Source organism: Anguilla rostrata, chromosome 3 (assembly GCF_018555375.3).
Source record: "Anguilla rostrata isolate EN2019 chromosome 3, ASM1855537v3, whole genome shotgun sequence".
NCBI lineage: Eukaryota > Metazoa > Chordata > Actinopteri > Anguilliformes > Anguillidae > Anguilla > Anguilla rostrata.
In genome coordinates, this window is record NC_057935.1 from 50,587,808 (window position 1) to 50,610,459 (window position 22,652).

The following is a 22,652-nucleotide window of genomic DNA, read 5'->3' on the forward strand; positions in this document are numbered from 1 at the left end:
ATCACTGTTTACCTAGATGCTGTTCTAAGCTTACCCAACTATAAAATGTAGTGGTCTTTATATATGCTTCAAACACCGTCCACATATTTATTTTATATGCATGTATGTGCATAATATGCATGTTTTATATGCACATACATTTCAATAGAAATCTCAACTCTTTGACAGGACACACTTGGTATTCCTGCTGTTGAGACATACATATTAAACCAAGCAAAACAGCTCTGAGGTTTAGTGGAGGGGAAAGAGTAAAACACATCCCTAAAAACTCAGTCAGACCACGCAGAAATAAACAAACAGCCTGCCATTTCACATTCAGTATTTTTAATGGTATAACAAATTCCACCTTCTGAGGACAAATTTTACGGTACAAAAAAGCATTTCATGACATTTTGCTTTCAAAAGTAAAGCTACAGTGGCGTTTAAATATTTCCTAATGTGCCATCACAGGGTGATGAGGCCCCCTGCTGGTTCCAATGAGAAAGTGAAACGTTGCTGCCTATCTGCAGAAAGTGCCCCGTCTGTCAGTGTACAAGATGCTGCTACGCCTTGAATTAAAATTGTAACACCAAACAATGGCATCCATTCTTGGTAATTCTTAGCAATTCTTGGTTGGTCCCCATTTTTGTACAAAAACAACAACTGCAAATTTAGTGTACACACTAAACTTTATTTTTTTTTTTTTAAACTGTTCGAGGTTGTGGTAAACCCGTTCCTTTTAAAATCAGCAGAAGTGTTTTCTGCATGTTCCAAAATAGGTTTCAGATTCATATTTATGAGTACAATCCATTTGGGAGAAAATAAAAAACAGCCAAGCCTTCAGGCACAGAAACTACCTTAATAAAAAAATATGATGGTTTCTCAGCAAATATACCAATACATTAAAGGGGAGTAAACACACCGGGAAGCCATGGCCATATATGCATCAAAAGAAGGCTATTTTTATAACCTCGGCAAACAGTAATGCCATGCCATCTGCAAGTTTAAACACGAGAACACAGAGATGTTCAGTTTCCATCCATCCCTGCTTGTGTGTTGGAAACTGGCTAACGGAACAGCAAGATCTGCGCTGGCACCAATCACAAGGTTTCAAGGCCACAACAATTCCTGATTAACCAAATAAAAGCAGTACTGGAATGCTGATGGCACACAAGTGTACAGACCACGCCCCTCAGGAATCATTGGGCAATCCAAACAACTTGACGGTGCCTGCTTCCCGGTTGCTGTCATACTTCCCATCCTTGTCATCACAGGCGTATGCCAGCAAGGGTCTTTTGGGATGCCAGGCCACGGTGAAAGTGGGAGACTCGCACTGCACCTCCCACAACTTCTCTCCTTCACAAGTCACAGAAGAAAAACAAAGACAAATCAGTGACTCTCATTTTGCTCTCTCATTCACGTTGCCCAAATCACAAGGAACAGACATGAATTTGCTTTTCTTGAGGAACCTTTTTATACAGTTTCTATTTTTACAGTTAAGTCAAAATCTCACTACAACATTAAGCCATGCCTAAAACTAAAAATGTGTTGTTTAGTCTGAAAATGTTCAACACCTGATTCAATGAGCACCACTTCACAGCTGCAGACAAGCAGACCTGTGAGCAAAATAAAACTGATGCCTCAAAAACATGCAGCATACCAGTCTCAACCTCGGCAATGTCAATGAAGTGATCCTCAGATGCAGATGCCAGCATTTTGCCATCGTGACTGAAGCTCAGAGTCCGCACCGGCCAGTCCAACCTGGTCAATATTCAAAGGGAAATGCTGAAGCTCATAAAGACTCAACTGTCACATGTTACTCTCCTTTCACACAGCAGAATTAGAGTAAGCTCACTTTAAAGAGGTTCTTTTCTGTTACCTCCAGCTGAATGAGAACTAGTAATGTCAGCTCTAGACCAACACCTCAGGTTCTGACCTCAGTTGCAACCAAGACAGAAGATTATGAAAAGCACTATAAAAATGTAATCCATTATTATTATTATCAAAAAAATTAACACGGTACGCTTAGAGTATAATCTAGGAGAACACTTAATTTATATAAACTCCAGAGGCAATCCTAACAGTAGATTTGGAGCAAGTGCGCCCTCACCTGGAGAAACAGCGCACACACACAAGTTCTTCCACATCCCAGAGACTGACCAGAGCATCTGCACTGCCTGTGGCAAAGTACTTTCCTGTGGGGTCAAACTTGATGCAGATGCAGTTGGACGGGTGGGCATTGATAGACTGTATGGGCTTCAATTCTGGGTAACTTAAGAGAAAACGGGTGTTATTTCCATTGTTTAACTTGGTGGAAAATATGCAGACACAGCCACACTATGATATTCATTAAAAATTAATTATAGGTCAGGGCCAGCCAACCCTGTTTGTGGACTGTCATGTAGGTTTTCCTGGTCATGTAGAATCATGTGTGCCAAATTAGGGATGAAAACCTACAAAAAGGTAGATCTTCAAGAACAGGGTTGGCCAGCCCTGTATTAGGTCATCTTATTTTAAATACAATCTGGACAATACAACCATATACCAAACCAAATAGAAAACTACAAGTTATCAGCGTTGTACCTCCAACACCAAATTAATATGAAGGTCAGGTTTTGAACACACAAAAATCAGGCCTTTCAATCATCAGCTCACTATAGAGAAATGCAAACTGCTTTAAGATTCCAAGCGGTGCGTTTTAATAATGTATCGTAAAGTCTCCTGCTAGTACCTGAGAATATTGATGCAGCCGTTTCCATTCGTCAAGAAGAACATATCGTTGTCGTTGTTCCAAGAGATCTCGTTCACCTCAAACTTGAACTGCTCCTCCGCTCTTGACCGGTGCGTTTTGGCATCGATGAAAGTAACCACGTCATCTTTGTTTCCAACAGCGATAGTCTGTCCGTCAGGGCTCCAGCATATGTTTATGTTTTCCCCTATGATCAAAACAGAGTCTTTAAAAAAAAATTCAAAAAAAAAAAAAAACAATGTCCCGATCCTGACCTAGACCTAGCGCAATGATTATCTTATACACAAGTGTCCCAAAGTCGGTATTACTAGGGAATTGAATCCCAAATAATTGCACTTTGTGTACTTCTGTACATAACAATACTTTTAAAATAATTTTTTATAACGGCTATGTCCATACGTCACTTAACACCTAATTAAACCATGAGCAATTGCGTGTCCGTTTCATCAGCTAACGTTAGCTAAAATATTTGACAAAAGAGCGGGTGCAAGAAAACCTTTCGTGTTCACAGTAGCAATGCACTTCGTGGTCCGAACATCCCAGATGCGGATGGTCTTATCCCCCGATGCAGTAACAAAGAGGTCTGGATTTGTGGGATGCCAACATAACTGATCAACACTGTCGCCATGACCCCGGTAGTTGTTTTCTTTCACCTGAAATTACAAGTAACACGAAGCGAACAGATGCAGCTAGATCAAGTTAACTGTAACAAATGCATATGTGCATACACTCTGAGCTAGACATATAGATCGTTCACTGGAAACACTGCTAATTATTTTAACCACGATATTAATCTCAGACAATTGATATGTACACGTTTGATATGTTGCTCCACGTATGGTAGCCAGCTATGTAAAGCTGGTTACTAAACTAATTTTGAAACGCGCATCGTTGGAAGTCATACTGTTTTCACATGGGCCGCCAGGCGCACGTCTTCATTCATCATCACTTCGTAGAAACGCTTCACTTACCAAGCGATCTTTCTCCAGTACGAATACGCTTGCCGTTTTGTCAAATGATCCAGATGCCAGCCGCCTGCCATCACAACTCCAAGCAACCGAATGCACCTTGGCGCTGTGAGCAGGGAATTCACGACTTTTGTTGTTATTTTTGAAATTCTCCTGCATTTCCAGATAGTACTGCGACGCCATGTTTGCGATGGGATTTAATACTTATGGATGTGTGTGGGGGAGGCCATATTCGAAACAAATCAGGCAGAATGCACACGGTTTTATGAAAGGGGCAGCCGGTTATGGTCTGAGATACAAAAAATTACATTCAATAATAAATAATTATAAATTCAGTTTGTATTTTGTATGTGGTGCCTAATTCAATGCTGAAATTACACAACAACCCCGGAACTACTAAATGGTTCATTCCATTCACTCTTTGTAAACTTTATTGACACTCCGTTTAAGCGTACAAAGTGTCGAAGCAAGATGCTCAGGTCTGAGTAAGCATATTGAAATCACATATTTTATAACCACAAAATCGTCTTCATGACCAATAAGACGGTAAAAACATTACGTAAATCGATCTACTCTACGCAAAATACGCAATATACTGACATCGTAATCCAATTGTGCCAATGTGACACTAATTACAATTAAAACTAGGAACAAATTGCACTCCAGAATCACTGAACATTTTATACTTGTTTCTCATTGCGTTACTCCTCTTATTAAGTATTTGCATTGACACTGTTGAGTGAACGATGGTAGCACAAATTGTGCAATTATTTTCTTTATAATTCATTAGTTTATGTATACTGTAATCAACAATGCCTCACATATTAAGTTTTAGACAAACTAAGCAAACAGCCATCCATCCATTATTTAACCTGTTTATTCCAGGGGGCTGTATTACAAAGCAGGATTACTCAGTTAGCAGGATAATTGCATTGAGTAAACAAAAGAAGTCCTGCTTCTTGAGGGGTTGCAAGCATCCGTTGCAAGGGGGTTGGAGCCTATCCCATCATGCATTGGGAGAGAGGCAGGAATACGGCATGGACAGGTCGCCAATCCATCACAGGGCATACACACCACTTGCTCACACACTCATACCTACGTCCAATTTACTCTCTAATTAGCTTATCCTGAATGTCTTTGGACTGTGGAAGGAAACCCACGCAGAAACGAGGAGAAAACAAATTCCACACAGAAGGGCCCTGGCCAGGATTCAAACCAAGGACTAAACTAAGCAAGCAAACAAACATTGGAAAACAACCCATCCCATTTCGTTTTTATTCATGGCCACTGAACAGTCATATTTAAGTTTTGTGACAACATTTGTCTGCTTACAAGAACACAATGTAGGCTACACCAAGTGAATGATTGCACCATAAGGATTCCAGCATGTGTAAGTTTCTGCAATTGTACATTCAGTGCAATGGTGCAGTGGGAGGGTCTTTACAGATTTCGCGACATCCAACCTTATCTATATCAGAGATATGTGTTAATTTATTTCTAAACAATCTGTTTAGCTATGGCAAAACATCCATAATGAGCTTATTTATATCATTTTATGTTGTTTACTCATTAATTATCTAGTATGGAACGATAACTTTTACTATGAACCACAATGGCTGGTTGCAATGCCTGTTACCAGCTGCGTTAGAAAAGTTAAATAATACAAAGATACACAACTGTTTGTTTTCATTTTTAGAACATTTCACAACCTGCCATGCCACATTAGTACATGTTATTACCTACTATGTTATTAAGTTTATGCTGTAGGTTTATGGATTAAGTACCAGTGCCAGTTGATGACTGATGACTTTGCATAAGCTCTGTTGTTGCCTAAACTTTATGTATGGCAAGCTAAATAGCAAATGCTTTTATGTTGCAAATCAGTCAATTTCAGACACACAACTGTGGTAGCTAGGCAACAAAATATGACAGGAGATAACAATACTTTAAATGGCCAATTTTTATTACCTCCAATTTAAAAAAAGAATGTTTCATGAATACTAGAGCCATGAAAATGTTTATAAACTCAAGTTTGTGATGATGTCATATTAATTTCACATCTCAGACATACACACATAGCCAAGGAACAAGTAAATTCACACATACAGATTGTTACTTTACAGTGCTCATACTGAATTATCAGAGGGCAACAAAAAATGTGGACTTGAAGCGGTGTTAGCAAAGTGTGTGGCTGTTGGGGGAGATAAAAGCGCAATCATTCATTGTGAGTCCTGCCACATCTTGCAATTATGATGGAGCCTTACAGCTTTGTAAAAAGAGGGTATTCATTCTGAAAATGTTCAGGAAGCATTATGAAGTATTATTATGCTGAAGTGCTGACCTGATGTGACAATCCATTGTACTCAGTGTCCAAATAACTTTTGCAGCAGTAACTCTAAAGGCAGATCTACAGTAAGCAAGAACATGATACATGTATGACTCAGTCTGTCCACAGATCAGAATGGCATAAGCAAGTACATTTGACTCCACAGTATGCAAATGGCTTCTTTAGTGTTTGGTACAAAAATGGAATAAGAGATCAAACAACCTTTTTTTCTGTCAAACAGCCTTTCTTTGATCCACAAGCCCAGAGGCATAGAGGGAAATCGGTCACGTAGTAAAACTACACACTCATGTATCAAAGTAAGTGGTTTTACACTATCTGCTCAACTGCAGCAAACTAGAACCAGGATTTCAGTGTGGAATAATCAATCCAAGACCCCCAAAGGGGACTGGATGTAACCCTAGCTCCCTGGCTTTGAAAACCTTCCAGGTATTCCCAAAATGACGATGACAATGAGCCGAGATGTACTGGTAGTAGCACCTTCCTGCGAGTGATAACTCATCAAATACTCAAGCCCCTTAGTGTATATAAAGTGACCACCGCAGTGCAAGCACCTCAGAAGTAGGATGTGGAAGACATTTTCAGCTGTTGCAATCTCCACTCAAGCTGTCACCCTTTTACAGTTGTTGATTTCATACAATTTACGATAGTTAAGAGGTGGATGTGTCTATTTGGAGGTAGGCTGAGTATACTAGCACTTAATTTCCTTAAGGAAGTCCAAGAATAACCAAACACCTGCATAGCTTTCATTTGCATCACCACTCTATTGACATCTGTTGACACAACAAGCACAACACACCGGCATGTTCACTTAACTGAAATACTGGAGTCTTCCACCTTAAATGCTAAATAGTGCTTGAATGCGCAATACTTAACACTTGATTTAATAAGAGTCCAACTTTTGACCTGCTTAAAGTGTGATTTGTTTGCTATTATTTATAGCTTTTCAGTTAATGATTATTGTTGTTTTTTGGTAAGTTTGGAGAAAAAGCAATTACATTTTTGAGAAATTTCAGGATCATCATGAAGGCATTAATACATTATATAGTATAAAATCAGAACTCAAGGCCATTTCAAATATTTGAGTGTTTCATATAATAATAATAATAATAATAATAATAATAATAATCAAATTTCAGGAACTGTTGCATACATAGTGCGAATAAGTATATTTGTAAAGAATGAGCTGTTCATATTTTCTAAAGTCCTTTCACTAAAGAGAGAAACACAAAACTATCATATTGTATTAAAACCAATGATGCACTTAATCAGACAGAAGCCCACACCAGTAGATGGTCTGAGCATTCAAACCTAGAAAGAAAACAAAACAAAACTTGTTCAAGTCAGGTGTCTAAAATTACAAAACAAATTAAGATACTGTGCAAATTGTGCAGCCGTTTCCGCCCTATCCTGCACTGCGCATTTCTGCTGCCCCCTTGTGACTGCTCCCAGGACTGCCGTTAACACTCCGCGTCATTGCTGCCATTCAGGGGGTTGGGGCCTGTTGGCGACCCTGTTGTGAGGGTGGTGTGCTTGTCTTGCTGCAGCACGGTGTGGTTGATTCCATTTGAGCGTGTGCACTTCGCTGATTTCTGCTTCTCCTCCTCGCTGTAAGAAACAAAGAGTGAATGCGCATTCCCCATATGCACGTCAGTCAGAGTAGTTTCAATGTGCCAAGATAAAACTGGAGACCATTTTCTTTGGATCTCAGCTACGGTACACTGGTATTGGAACTATACAGTAAAAGCATTATCAGGTGGTAAATACTTTATGAGGTAATTAACTGGTAAATTCTCACACAGAAACACGTAACACCTCTAACTGTTAAAACCACCAAATAGTCAGCTTTACCCATCGCAGCAGCCATTGATGACCACCTCACAGGCCCCTTTCTCGGACACGGAACTGCGAGCGCTGCCCCCCTGCCAGGACCCCCTGGGCTCTCTCTCAGAGTTGCGCCTCATCACGACGACCGGCTCTCTTCCAGAGTCTGAACCGCGCCTGAGCACGGCCGGCTCCCTGCCGGGGCTTCCGAAGCTTCTGGGCCCGTCCGGCTCTTTGCCCGAGTCGGAGCTGTGTCTGGAGCCGCCCGGCTCCTTGCCAGAGTCGAAGCTGTTCCGGGCATTCAGGCTCTCCGATGAAGAAAACTTACTGATCTGACCATCCCTCTCATCTGCGGAACAATAGAGAGGCAGTGTGCACGTGCACTCTGTAGGAGGCTACACGCATTCCAATGGAATTAAGTCACGAGCATTTTAAATAATGGGGACATTTTGAAATATCTGTGCCTAATTAGACAAAATGCAGAAACCTATGGTCTTGTGGAAATTTTTAATGATACATATTTAAAGAACTATCTTCTTCTGAAGTTGGAGAAATTTTTATTTTGAACTACTGAGCATGCCCTTAACTCTATACGTTGTATGTATATGGTGCATATTGTAGCATATTGTATGTATAAGCTCTAGGACCTAAATCAACAAGTTACAGTCTCATTCTAAGAACTAAGATCAATGAAGCAAAACTGGAAAAGTTTTGAATAAGCTTGCTGATGTTGTGGGAGGGGGTGTTGAGTGGCAGTACCTCCTGAACCGGGGTCACAGGCCTGTTTACGCCGCCTCCTCAGAATCACTTCCAGTTCACTGTCCTTCTTCCCTGGCAGCGCCTCAGGGAACCCCCGACTGGGACTCTTCTTCACCGTCTCCTGAGATTTCAAACATGAAGTCGTTGATAAGCATCAATGGGCTGAGGTAGTTACAATTTGCTCAACTGAAAGCCGGCCTAACTGCTTTAAACGCTCAAGTTCCTGATGACTGCATGGTTGGGGAGTTTCGGCATAAATCTCACCCTTTTCTCAGCTTGAGGTTTGTTTGTAAAATGTTTGTTTGCATGAACTACTTATGTTTTTCAACAATAAAAATTAAAATAATATAAAACAGCTTCTGTCATTCTCCCATGAGTTGTCAAATCAAAAAATGTTCAGGAACATAATAGACTTGTCTTCTGATTGCTATACTCACGGAATCTCAGATTAAATGTAACTTACTACAGAAGCTGATAACACCACAACACATTAAAGTAGACAATACAGGCTCCTTCGTGTATATGCTTTTATGGCATGACAACCAGAACAAGAGAATACCAGAATGCCCTTCAGTTCCTCCATTGCGCTCTCCTGAGGTTTCTCTTCAACCACTGGAGGGTGCTGTTGTGACAAAAGAGAAGTACATTAGACGCTCTTCTTTATTTCCAATACAGTAGGGATTACAAGTGAATCATCCCATCTCTCCTCAAAAAAAATGAAAATGCTAATACTTATGTATTATTAGCCAGTGCCAGAGCGGAACGGCAGTGATTTGCTTAGCTTCTGTGGCCCTGTGACCTTACTCGGTGACAGTTCCAGATGTATGGAACCTAATTTGATCAGCAGTGCCAGCAAAATATAAAATGGGTGTTGGAGTCATGGCAGCCTTTGCCCCCTACTTCTGCGATACAAACCTGCCATACATACACATGCTCAGGATGGAACATTAGCCCCCTGAAAATTAGCAGCATAGAATAACAGAGATTATTCCAACATCACACCCAGTAGCCTTTGTTATCAGGAGATACTGAAGACATCATAGTCCAAGCACAGGACCGCTCCTCATTTTATACCGAAGAAACCTACGCCACAAGCCTTACATTATTCATCAATCTGGTTATTAGAGAAAATTAAGTTCAAATACTTCAGCCTTGCGCGTAATACAGGCCAGAATTTAGCGTTATAGTCGGCCACAGAGCTGGCATCCATTAAACAAGAATATGGCCTTGAGGTAACTGTATTGATTTATTCTTTACGGGCCCTTCGAGGGGGAGGGTAGTCATGGTGCTTTAAAGTCAATCAATAACATTAAATCAAATCGAAACACTGCGTTTATATAAGTTGTCTGTCTGAAAACTGCTTTAAGCCCTGAATCATCCCCCAATGGAGCACAGCCCAGGCCAAAACAGAAAGCTGGCAGCACATAGTCTAAAAACACTAAGCAGGAAATCATTGTAAGTTGATTTTAGTCTAGTCTGTCTTACCATCAAAGTGAAAAGTGAAGCAAAGAGATTTTTAAATATGCTAACAGTGATGTCTGGCATAGTGTTGGGAGTACTGGGGAAATGCTGTCAGTTACAAATAAAATTACAGGAAACAAAGAATTCTACAAAATGGCCTTTTAAAAGCAGCAGCACTGACATCAAATAGTGCAACAGTGAGCAGTTTGCTTCTGTCCTTTTACACTTTTTAAACAGCAGAGGTAAATTAAGGTGATCTTTAAAACACTCACCTTTATGCCAAATCTCTTCAGTGTCACCAGTCAATGAGAAATTATGTTAAGGGAAAAGAAAAGGAACTACCATTATAACATGAAGGTTTTACAGTATATACAGTACAGTGAGCTACATACGTTTGGGACAAATACTTGTTTTTTATTTAGCTCTGTACTGCACAATTTTAGATTTGCACTCAAACAATTCACATGTGGTTCAAATGCAGATTCTCAGCTTTAAGGAAAGTGGTATTTTTATACATTTTGGTTTCACCATGTAGAAATTACAGTGTTTTTTATACACGGTCTATTTCAAGGCACTGAGAAGTGTTCTGGAACAAAATAGCTGTCATGCATCATCGGACTAGTTGCTACAATACAGATAACACATTAGCTGGGGTTAACACCCCTTCCTGCTTCACTGTAAAGCACTTTGAGGTCAGTGGAAGGCACTATATAAATGCTTACTCATAGGACTGGTTATTGACCTGCACTCAACAAAAAGCACACAGTTCTCACAGTGTGAGAACAGTATGGGAAAGATGTTGTGCCACAGCAGAGACCTCACCTTGGTGTCTTGGCCCTTGACGGGCCTCAGGACCACCCCATGCTTGATCCTCTCCATCATCTCATTAACGGCCTTCACTTTCACATCATCCACACCTCCACCATCTTTACAAGACAAACAGGTATCACACTCAACGTCCACCAACATGACATGAACTTGTATTTGGCACATTTGTTCTATGGAAAATTAAGCTAGTCTTACAGGCTGGGAGAATGAACTCAAAGCAAGCAATTATATCACGGAATATTTACATATATATACTGTCCATAAGGGCCATATTACTGACTTCTATTAGGCCAGGTAAAATTAGATACATAGGAGTAATGTAATAAGTGTGGAATGTAATTCACAGATCTTTTTTTGAAGAACAACCCTAAGTGTCATCTGAGTAGAAGCTGATACATGAGGAGTATAATCACACACTTACCAGGGGCCTGCTCAGCCTTTAGAGGCCCCTTAGTGCCTTTGGAGGTTTTTCTCATTATTGCAATGAGGGAACTACAGAAACAAAGAAGTAATTATTCAGACATTTACTATAATTAATAATTAATAATAACAATAATAATAACACCCAACTGCTCTCTCAAAACTGGATTCTGGCCAATGAAACCAAAGCATACATTTTAGGAACAATTCCAAGTTCACTTCGAGTTGTCTTCGTAAAAACATGCTCAGTCAGCACCATGTCCGGGTGACAAATGGAGGCTATGTGCAGTTTGTATTCCTGACTTCATTCTCAGCTCCAGTCTGCATCTGTTTGTGCTCTACGGGGGTGGGGGGGGGGGCTGCCGGCAGCAGAGTTTTACCTGAGGGGGTTGCAGCGCGAGGGGGGAGGAGGAGGGGGAGGGGGAGGAGGGGGAGGGGGCGGGGGAGGAGGCTGGGGCGGCGGAGCAGGGGGAGGGGCGGTCCCAGGAGCTGGGCCTGCTGACTCGTCTGTGCTCTTCTGCGCCGCCAGCAGCTCTTGTACTGCGTAAGAGAGAGACGCCACAGCAGGGGAGTTAGGTACTGAGGCTAAAGCTGCAGTGTATTCACGTTTGGCTGAGTATTAGTATGTTTTATAACAGATGCCGGCTAAAAACTGCTCAGCCATCATCAGAAGACGTAGGCCAATTAGTTAATCAAGGTTCTTTATGCGACGGAGAGTTAACCACTCCCCTTTCACATACACTCATTAGGAACAATTGCACTGTCGTACCACACAGTATGTGATACTGAAAGGAACAGAATTTTGTATCAGATATAATTTAGAGCAATACACACTACAAGGACATGCCAAATTTAACAAGGCCTGGCTTAGAGAAGGGGTTGAAATAACTCTGTTTTAAAGTTCCACTCCCATCAGGTGTGGACATGTGACAGGCATGTGGCAGGTGTGTGACAGGTGTTGATAGGTGTTTACCGGGTGTGTTGCAAGTGTAAGACAGGTATGTGACAGGTGCATGGCAGGTCTGAGATGTGTGGGACAGAGCAGGGACCCACCTCGCCCCTCCAGGCTGCTGTTATTCCTCTCAGCCTCCTGCAGCCGGCCCTCCACCTCACGCTTCTCCTCCTCCAGGAGCTCCAGCTGCTTGCGCACCTCCTCCAGCTGCCTCCGGAGGGCGCACTCCGCCAGCTCTGCCTCCAGGCTCTGCACCTGAGGAGCGAAACGGCTCCGTCAAAGAGAGTCCTGTGCGCCAACGTGCATAGGCGAGTAGTGGGTTGCTATGAAACAGGGTACTTCTTCTCTGAGATCACAGAAATATGCATTCAGACTGGCAGCATTTTCAGGGGTTTTTAAGAGCTGCTCAGTACTGTAGAGGGAGTGGGAAAAGCCAGCTTTTAACTGCGCTTTTAATGGGCTGCCCGGAGACATTAAAATGTCAAGCGAGTTTACTCCAGGCTGTCTGCAGCCTACTGAATATTCATGAAGTCTGGATGGCGTAGGCTTGCTGCCGAGCCCTGCACATCACAAACGGCTCCGAACGCCCACAAGCAGAGCCTGCTCACCCGTCGTCTCTCTGCCAATCCCCAAATAAGCCGCGAAGAGCACAGGGACCTTCGGCATGGCTCCCGCGTAACACGCCCCCCCCACCCGCCACCCCGCCTCCCGCCGTGCACTTTGATCATCTGACTTCACACACGGCATCTCCGCGGTGCCAAAGCCTTCACGAAGCAGTGTCGCCCCCCCACCCTCCCTTTTCCCAAACCCCCCACCGACAGCACACCGCAGCCACATGAAGCAGAACACTTTGGAGCTGTGATCAGACTGCGCTGTTTGGCAGATGATGAATGTGAGCTAGTGAGGAGTGGGGTCTGGCGGGTGGGAAGAACAGACCAGCGATGGAGCCGGAGTGAGCAGGAGTCTGCTGTGCAGCCCTTGAACCAAAAGGGTGCTTCGCAGCTATGCAGTTAGAGGCACTGAAGCACAATATAGCATTGAAGGTACTAAAAGGCCGAGAAAACTGATTGGTTATATACCGAAATGCTGTGCAGAACACAGAGTGTGTGTGTGTGTGTGTGTGTGTGTGTGCATGCATTTGCCTTTGACCTCATATTTGCAAAGCCAGCATAGGCCTTTTATGCTCTTGTCCTTGAAAAGACCTTGACAATATTAATCTGCCTGGCAGCAAAATATCTTTACATCAACTATGACACTCCTGTAGGGATACACAAAAAAGCTACAGTCAGTGTCACTTAAGCAGTATTTTGTTTCGCTCGTCTTTTTGATCTTTCTCAAGCACCCTTCATGTGGGTGGATCTCTGAGAATCAGTTCAGAACAATGCCAGTTCGCACCTGTGACTACTTAACGGCTGACGTACAGTCTGAACAAATGAGGGCCATATCCATCATGATATCCTCTACCATCCTTCAGCTTTGATCCAGCCCAGGCTGCACTTTGAGCAGGTCAGCGGTTACCTTTAATCTTCCAGCCTCTTAACGTGTGCTCCACCACGGGGAAACGTGTGTGCCACCATGGGGAAACGTTCAGGGTGCTGGCTGTAAAGGACTGGTGAGGTTTCCCCGCTTAGGATTACAGGACAGTTGCCTCCCCATAACGCTACTGTGTGGCAGTTTACAACAATGTGCTGTTATTACTCAGAACAGGTTGCAGGGTTGATGGTCTGGTGTCAGAAGGGGTAGATAAATATAAATTACATGGTTTGGCTTCTCCTCACAGCTATCCCACTCACTCCGGTCAAGTCCAAACCCAACTCAACACACTCACAGTTTAATTGGTTGACTTTGGCATTTCCGATCAGAACTCCAACCATATTAGACACAAAACCTTTGCTGAATGTAAAAAAAAAAAAAAAGTTTCACTAATTACCTTGATCAGGTTAATTGTGTTTCATTTCCCTACAATGTCAGATCAGTTGAGGGTGGAAGATATAATAATATGGACCATTTCAGATTCATTGCTTATTTACTCTATGGTCGATCGGTCCAGAACATGCTTTGTCAAAGACGGCATGAAGACACATTACAGGACGAGGTGTTCTGGCCTGGTTATTATGGGGGGAGAGGCCGTCTCAGGCCCCAGGCCTCCCACCCCTGGTCCTCCTGGATCCTACCTTCTGCTGGTGCTGCAGCCGCTCCTGCTCCAGGGTCTTGGTGATGTTGGCCACGTCCTCCAGGGCCTTGAGCAGCTGCACACTGGGGTCGGCGTTCTGCAGCAGGATCATGCTCTGCCGGTTCGCCTCCTTCTGTTTCACCAGCATCTGTGGAGGGACGGGGGGGGGGGGCGTGGCACTCATCACCACTTCCTGCCAGTGACACGAAGACACGCCCCCCCTCACCCCACGTCTCTCACAGACTAACCCCCACTGAGGCACTGGGCCGTCTGTGTCCTCGACAGATTCACGGCTGCCCTTCAAACCCGAAATTAGCTCTCAGCCTAAGGGGGATTTGAGGTCAGTAAACACAAGTGTTGAATTGGAGCAGATACCACTGATAACAAACAATAGATGAAAATGAGAACAGTAATTAACTCGCAATGTCTGTATGTGGGAGAATTCACCCATCACAACACTTGAATTGTGCTGAAAAAAATGGTTAATTAAAGATATCAGGGAACTTTTCAGAGTATTTTAATATGAGTCATGTATTTTAATACAGCACAGAATATTCTGTTAATCTGTATTTGACAGATGAGAAATTATCCGTACAACTATTAAGGAATATTACTGTAATTTTAGTGTTTCTGAGATTGCTCCAATGGTCTGAGTCAACTTAGTCTGCCATTTATGAGCACACACATTCATTAATACCCCATTCATTCATAGAATAAATACACATACGCTTCATTAGCAATTATGTTAAATTAGCATTTACATGATAGCATTCACATTCCTCACATAAAGTCCAGAGCCTCGTCAATGAAGGCGATCAGAATGATTATGAGGACCACGGCCGCCAGGGCTAGCAGCAGCACCGCGGTGGTGGTGCAGCCGCATGGCTTTGCCACGGCGGTCCAGCCAGGCCTTTCCACGCGTACCTCGTGCGCGTAGGTCTCAGCTTTCTGCCTCAGGCTCTGCTCCAGGTCCAGCTGCTCCCTCAGTCCCTCGTACTCGTGGGCCGCCATCACCGACACTGCGGACACATGCGGAAGGGTCAGCGTCCGGGGTCGGGGTCCAGGGACTCTCAGGAGTAACGTGACATCACGTTCTCTGTGCTTGACATTCACTCAAACATGTCTCCGCCCCCTTACACCTGTGAATCAGGTGAGCTTGTGAAGATTCACCAGCAGTGAAGCTCTAGTTGTCCTGACTCTAAACAGAGCTAATATCCACGAGAACATTTCATTATTTATTCACCTTTGTTTAACCACCTTTGGTAAACTGGGAACTCAGTTGACTTTCATTGATATTAATTAGATGTAGAAAATCAGATTTAGAGAAAAACAATTAACGCGCTTTCCTGATCCTTAGGTCATAAAAATATACAGAGATCAGCCATAACTGGAATTATTTCAGTGATTATGGGAGGTATTTGGCCAGGAAAAGAAAGCATGCAGGATGTGGGGTTTTTAATCTGAGAAAGAACAATGAAGTTAATTTTAGACTGAAATACAGTCAGGCATTTAGGTGTTAAGAGTAAGACAGAATCATGCATGGTAGTGACACAAAATGTGAAGTTAAACTGAGTCAGGCAAGATGTTGTTAATATGAGGTAGTGTTGGGCCCAGAGGAATTACTCTGAGATAGTGCTAGACCCAAAGGAGTTACTCTGAAATAGTGTAAGCTCTCTGTGACAGCATCAGTGCATACATGAGGCCAACTTAGAGGACAGCTAGATATATTCTCAGTATCGCTGTCATAAACAGCACCACTCAATTGTTTCAGTACAGAAGGCTCTCAAATGTTGCTTACTGCAACACTGCCGTGCATTGGGGGTTTGATATTGTGTGGCTGTGATGAATAGTCAAGATCCCCTGATATGAGATCTTTGGTGGAGGAGTCTGCTGCCTTCTCCCTGAGGGTGCCTGTGGAGCGGATGTGTGATTGCAGGGATCTTCCTACAGCCTGGCTTTCTCATTAGATTTGATTGAGGCGAGTGCAGTGGAAGAGCAGAAGGAGGGAGTGCCTCTGTGTCTGTGTGTGTGTGGGGGGGAGGGACTCCGTTTCCATAGAAATCAGCATCCAGGCTCACAAAGGCCCTCTGGGAATGACATCATCGTCCGCCAGTTAAAATGCAGCATTCGCAGACTGCGCTTAGCTCGTATGCATCAGTGCACATACCGGGACCCGGTTCATGTTCCAGCCCATGTTGTGTGTGTGTGTTTGTGTGTTCAAGCTGTATTTGGCACATCACCGTTTCAATGGGATTTGTTGCAGAATATTGCTCTGACACACACACATACGCACAAGCGCAAGATCCCGAATTCAGCAACGTATAATTAAGATGAGCCTTTGACCTCGGACTCCCAAGGGCAGGACTGTGAGCTCAGACTGCTGGTTTTTTCATCCCTGTTCTTTATTTTCCACAGCCGATTAAGCTAGCTGATAGCTGCCATTAATGTTCACCATTGAGAGTTATTGCTTAAATACGGCGTGACTCAAAATGCTCCTCACAGCTCCTCATCAGTCAGGGAGGGCTGATGAATTGATTTCTTGTGTTGCGGGGGGGGGAAGGGTTAACAGTCTCTGACTACTGTGCACACAATTCATCAGCAAAAACCAGCTGAAGCAAGCTGCCTATGACATCACTGTATAAGATATTGCCTCTTTGTTCAATATGGCAATGAAATTCATTCACATAGGCAGCCCTGAGTCTTCAAAATTTTAATATAGCATTCTGACGGCCAACGACTTGAAGAAATGTGTCACAGTAAAGCTTTCTGTCAATGGGATTGCAAATAACAGTTTGTCTAATATGGATAAACAGTAGCTGCAGAGCAAGTCCAGGGCACTACCACCAATGATTTCAGTAACTGGATCAAATTCCCATTCTGCAAAGACATTATTTACAGCAGGTGAAATGGCACTGGGGTTCATATCAATTTCATTTCCTACTGCATTCCCCTCGAGGAATTATTTCATCCCAGTACAACTGAACTCATTACAATATAATTCAATTGTCATATAATCTAAAAAAAAAACTGTCTTAACAAAGGTTGACTGTCATAAATACACGATTGCTAGTAATGGTTTAATTGCAAAGCGTTCTTGTGAACATCATTATCAGCTTTGAAATCTTTGAACCCTTCTTGATTGCATCCGTAGCAGGGAAATGCCTATTGACAGTAATTAATTTGTCGGTGAATAAGAAACAAAGGCAGCCTTACTTACTTGTATATTTTTAATAGCTATTTCAATAATGGCATCACATTACTTTTTATCAGATAAAATAATAAAAGTGTCATCATTACAATAATAAGGAATTTCAAAAATTGCACTAAGCATGACTCGCAACCAGAGATAATACAACATGTAAGTCATGTGACTTAGTAATTAAAAACCTAATCAAGCATTGCTTCTGAACTTCATAACTAATGTCGGATTAGCAATGCTGCATGTAGCGTTTTTGGAGCTGGTTAATTTCCCTGCACTCAGATACCTGACCAATCTGCCAGGTCATGTAGTAGAGGCAGAAACTCTGGGGGTCTTCAAACCCAGGCTACACTGTATCATTATCTAGCATGTAGGTATGTAATCAGAGCACTAGGTACAATTATGTTAGGAAAATGGCGAGCATTGCTGGGCTGAATGACCTGTTTTTGTCATTATGTTATGTTATGTTATGTTCATCCTATCCCATCTAATTACAACACCAGGAGACTTCCATACTCCTATTCACCATCAACAATAAAGACAGCATGCAAATTTTAATTGTATTTCCAATTACTAAGTGTGATTAATGGGACTTGTGTGCTCTTCTGTCTGGCACCCTGCTGCCAAACCCCCCATCCCCCACACCCCCCCACCCCCCTATCCTCTGGAGGTGGAGCCAGCGCCCCTTCACATGGGTCATCACTCAGACACCTCATCCTGCCCTTTCACGCCTCTACGAACGCGACATCAGCGTCAGGCGCTTGGTGGCCATGCCTGGTAAGCGCGTCTAACAGCTCGGAAAACGATGAGTCAGGGCGTGGTGGAGACGGCAGGAGACCGGTGAAGCATTAGGTCAAGGGGGGAAGGGGGGGGCACAATGACGAATGTCACATTTGCAAATGCTGAGTCTTCTGTTTCTCCACTGAGCAGCACCCTCAGTAGAGGAGGCCAATTCACCTGCATTCTTTAAACAAAGCAAGTATAGTGCGCATACAGCTGCTTTGAATTATTTTATAGTGGTATTATTGACAGTCTTGCAATTTCCTGCAAATGGGTGTGTTGGCAACAGGGCCTTCCCAACAGCACTGGGCTGTTTGTGTGCCCATCCACACAACCTCCCGCGACCATGCCACCCTTCCAGCCCCACTCCCTCCCTCTCTCACCTACCTCTGTTGAATCTCTTGATGGTCTTGCTTTGCTGATCAATGGTTTTGTAAAGCTCCTTCATCTCTGCCTGTTCCTTTTCACTCTGAAAATTCCCACAATGCACCACCAAGTTAAGCACTCCAGTTTTTCAGAGAACAGATGAAGAGATGGCCACAACTGAAAAAGGGAGATAAATCGGTCCCAGCTGCGGCCAGATTTTAACGGCCTGCCACTGTTCCACAGAAGATTGTTGAGCTGGGCTCCGGTCCAACACAACAGTCTTGCACAGTGGCTTCAGTGTTGGGTCAGATCAGTTACTCCTCTTAAAAAAAACATTTGGCTGTTAACTTGCTCATCCATTACAGACAAATAAGGAAAGGGAAGGGAGAGACGTTCCAAGCGGCCGTCCAGCCCAGGCTCTACTGAGCCTGACTGGCTGCTCGCCTCCGGGTCTTCTCCCGCTGAAGCGAGGAGAAACGGGCCGACACTCACGCGTGCGCTCAGCTCCTCGATCTGTCTCCGCTGGTCCTGCAGCTGGCAGGCGAACTGCTTCTTCTCCTCCAGCAGGGAGTTCACCGTCTCCTGCAGGTCTGAGGAGAGAGGCGCAGCGGGACACGGTGACTCACCCGCCGCTCGCACCTTCCACCGAGACCTACGCATCACCCGCTTATTCGCTGCCATGTACGCAACATGCACCTTCACCGCCCGGAAACAGTTCACACGTACCTATGATGAAATTTCATTTAGTTCATTTAAAGTCCCGTGAAACGTACTGGCTGGTTGTTGACCCCCAAGATCAGCTAATCGGGAATTACATTAGTACAGCATCTTTCATGGATACTAATGCATAGCATCCTCTTGGGTGATGCAAAGCTGCCATTTAGCACCAGAATGCTCCTCGTTTGCTGAGGTGGAGTGGGACCAATTTAATACAGTATGCTTTACGAGAACTCTCTTTTACGAGAAGTCGCTTTCTAGAAATCTTTTTTTTTCTCTAAGAGAAAACACTGAGCAGAAACTACACACATTTGTTTGCCACATGGTAGAATTGCTCACTCATGCCTTGTGGTTTCTAAGCAGCAACAAATGTAGAGTAAATCAAGGGCCTGAAACTCACTTGGCTGTATCAGTGACAACAGAGCTAATATATTAACTTGGAAGTGTATTAAGGAAGAAAGGGTGATTTAATGTTCAGCGATTCACAAAATGAATGCTAATGTTAGTGTACTGTCAGAAAAGCTTTCCAACTGCACAGAAAACGATTAGAATTCTATTTCGCTGGCTTCATGCAAAAATGGCAGCATCGCACTCTGGACTAAAACTGATAATCACATGGTTACTAATGTCTTATCCATCAATCCACAGTGCTGCCAAAACCCTTATATGAAAGCCATCACACCTTTGACCTGCTGCTGGTACTGGGTGTAGGGGTCTGGACTGGGTTCCTGTGGCTCTGTCTCTTCCTCCAGGGCAATGCAGTCGGAGATACTCGGAAGCAGCTCATCCAGACAGGGTCGAGAAGACAGACTCAGGTACTTCAGCTTCCTGTTCTCACAGTTCAGCTGTAAACAAATGCACTTTATCTGGAGCGGCTTTTAAAGCAAAGAACTTACTAGTGCTTACAAGAGCAACAGTAACTACTGGAAGGACTGTCAAGCCAATCATAAGACTCAAAATCATAAGCAACTAGCTTTTACTAGCTTTATTTGCTTTAATAACATACACATTATTAAAGCAAATGCTACGAGTTGAAGGAGTTCTAGTAAAGAGGACTGGAGATTAAAGGAGCCAAGATGCAGCCTAAAAAATCGGGACTTTTCATATTCGGCATCTGTCTTTCTGGATAGGATTAACATGACTGACATAGCATGGTATTATTGTATGAGCCAAAAAATCACCAGTTGTACATAAGAAATTCATAAAAAATACATAAGGAAAGATACATTTTATGTTTTCCTCCAGGTTCACAATGTTCAAATCTTGAATCTCAACATTTGAAATGTCAAAACACAGTTCAGATGCAAAGATTTAACCGATACACAAAATATGATGTCATGGACAGTGGCAATAAAAATGGCTGTGTGAAAGAGGACAAGTGACCATGAGAACAAAAGATGGCTGATTTAACAGGAAAGGTGCAATGACATCATCGGATAGATTATTATTATTTTTTTTTTTTATTTTTTTTGGCAATGCAGTGGCTCACCTTTGTTGCCAGAGCTTCTGCATTCTCTCTGCAGGACTTCTCTATCTCCAGCTGGGTCTGCAGAACGCTCACCTCTTCAATCACCATTTGGGATACTAGGGTAAAAGAGGGTGGGGGTGGGAGATTACCAAACAGCAGGAAGCAAGATTCAGAGGCAGGGCTGGACGGTGGCTGGGATTTGCCTTGTGGAAACTGGGAATGCTCTCGGAACTCAGTCAATGGGCTGCTCCAGGTCTGAAGCACAGAGGATTTGGCTGTAGGCCAGAGCCTGATTACTTAGTCTGTGTGAAGGCAATGGTGCTTTTCACCTTGTAAGGCTGAATATTGTGTCATTGCCAGGACCATATAAAAGCCCATTAAAACTGTAATATTCTGCCCCTGGGCATCATTCCTTTGAATGTTAGAATCATGAATAAACATGTATTCAAGGCCCAACAGATGAATCTCTTAAGTTGACAAACAGCTTAATTTCACTGCTGACTTCCATTATAAAGGATAGTTAAGGATTTTGTTTGCATTCATATCTCTGATACAAGTGACATATGTGCATAAATGGTAAGCGGTACCCTCTTCTTTACATTCAGCCCTCTGTATTACACACAGGCATCACCATAATATAATAATAAATTCATGCAGATTTTACCATATAAATAGACAACATTGTATATTAGTCATTAGCTAATCATACAGTAAATGTGAGTGCAAAAGAGAGAGAAAGAGGGACATGAGGCGTGTGTGTGTGTGAGAGAGAGAGAGCGAGAGATAGAAAGAGGGGGAGGGGGGGTGAATGGGAAACAGAAAGAACAAGACTGAGCATGTGTGTGAGACAGAGAAAGGGAGAGGGAGAGAGGAAATAACCCTGGCAGGATTAAAATGTGTGTTAATCCGTTTGATTTGCCCAGATGGACAGAGATGTGTGTGTATGTACGAACGTTCTGACAGAAGGAGACGGAAACCAGGGTCTGATTGTGGGTAGCAAGTCTGGAGCTCACCGTTAACCTCTGGGTACATTAAATGTCATTATGTATATAATTCTGTTTTCCTATTAACAGACAGACTTGTTCATCTGATCAAATCATCTTTAATAAGCCCCAAAACTGATCAAGAGATCATATTACTGTCACAATTTCTGTCAGATTTCATTGTTTCCTTCCAGTGTCCACTAGTTATCATTCATGTAAAATTAATAATGATTTTGAATGATATTTTGGTGCCCTTACCAAGGAGCAATGAGTGACACTTCAGTGGCAGCAGCCATGGATCAGTGAAGTGAATTTCAGCATCATTTTGGCTCCACATTTCATCTATGTGGGGTTGTGTGTGGGTAAACTGGAGCCCTGACACAGCTCTCACAGAAAAAATGGAGGCAACTCCCTGCAGCTCCGTATTCCCATACCCAGCGTTCCTCAGGCCTGCCTTTCGCTCTCCCCCCCACCCCCTCCCTTTCTCTCTTTCTCCCCCTCACCTAGACAAAATAACCCAGCCAATCATGTTATGGCATCAACAACAGACACAGGACTATATTGTCTGCGTGTCTTTAGAAGAGCGGGCAAACTGAAATGTCAGATTCAAATCAGACACTGCTTGGCATTGTCTGATGTTTCTTAGCATGTCACAAAGAATTAAAAAAACTGAAATGAATTA

The 22,652-nt window shown here is 43.1% G+C and overlaps 2 protein-coding genes across 3 annotated transcripts in view; both read right to left on the reverse strand.

Annotated features, from left to right (window-relative positions):
• Positions 1-668: 668 nt before the first annotated feature.
• On the reverse strand, positions 669-3,904 carry thoc3 (THO complex 3). Its single transcript, XM_064328108.1, has 6 exons — positions 3,700-3,904; positions 3,225-3,381; positions 2,711-2,915; positions 2,090-2,251; positions 1,640-1,740; positions 669-1,335 (listed from the first exon to the last, which is right to left on the reverse strand). Exons 1-6 carry the CDS (start codon positions 3,877-3,879, stop codon positions 1,172-1,174), a joined length of 969 nt encoding a protein of 322 aa, XP_064184178.1. The 5' UTR covers positions 3,880-3,904; the 3' UTR covers positions 669-1,171.
• Positions 3,905-5,638: 1,734 nt separating this feature from the next.
• shtn3 (shootin 3) overlaps positions 5,639-22,652 on the reverse strand; it is a 30,109-nt gene continuing 13,095 nt past the window's right edge. For both annotated transcript variants that reach the window (XM_064328105.1, XM_064328107.1), the window contains 15 exons: positions 21,009-21,103; positions 20,202-20,364; positions 19,295-19,392; positions 18,824-18,905; positions 15,382-15,476; positions 14,459-14,605; positions 12,386-12,539; positions 11,713-11,872; positions 11,334-11,404; positions 10,907-11,010; positions 10,357-10,371; positions 9,183-9,245; positions 8,624-8,744; positions 7,892-8,213; positions 5,639-7,648 (listed from right to left, as the gene is read on the reverse strand). In XM_064328105.1, the coding sequence (XP_064184175.1) occupies positions 7,501-7,648; positions 7,892-8,213; positions 8,624-8,744; positions 9,183-9,245; positions 10,357-10,371; positions 10,907-11,010; positions 11,334-11,404; positions 11,713-11,872; positions 12,386-12,539; positions 14,459-14,605; positions 15,382-15,476; positions 18,824-18,905; positions 19,295-19,392; positions 20,202-20,364; positions 21,009-21,103 (1,838 nt within the window). In that variant the 3' untranslated portion in view covers positions 5,639-7,500. The remainder of the gene's footprint in view (positions 7,649-7,891; positions 8,214-8,623; positions 8,745-9,182; positions 9,246-10,356; positions 10,372-10,906; positions 11,011-11,333; positions 11,405-11,712; positions 11,873-12,385; positions 12,540-14,458; positions 14,606-15,381; positions 15,477-18,823; positions 18,906-19,294; positions 19,393-20,201; positions 20,365-21,008; positions 21,104-22,652) is intronic.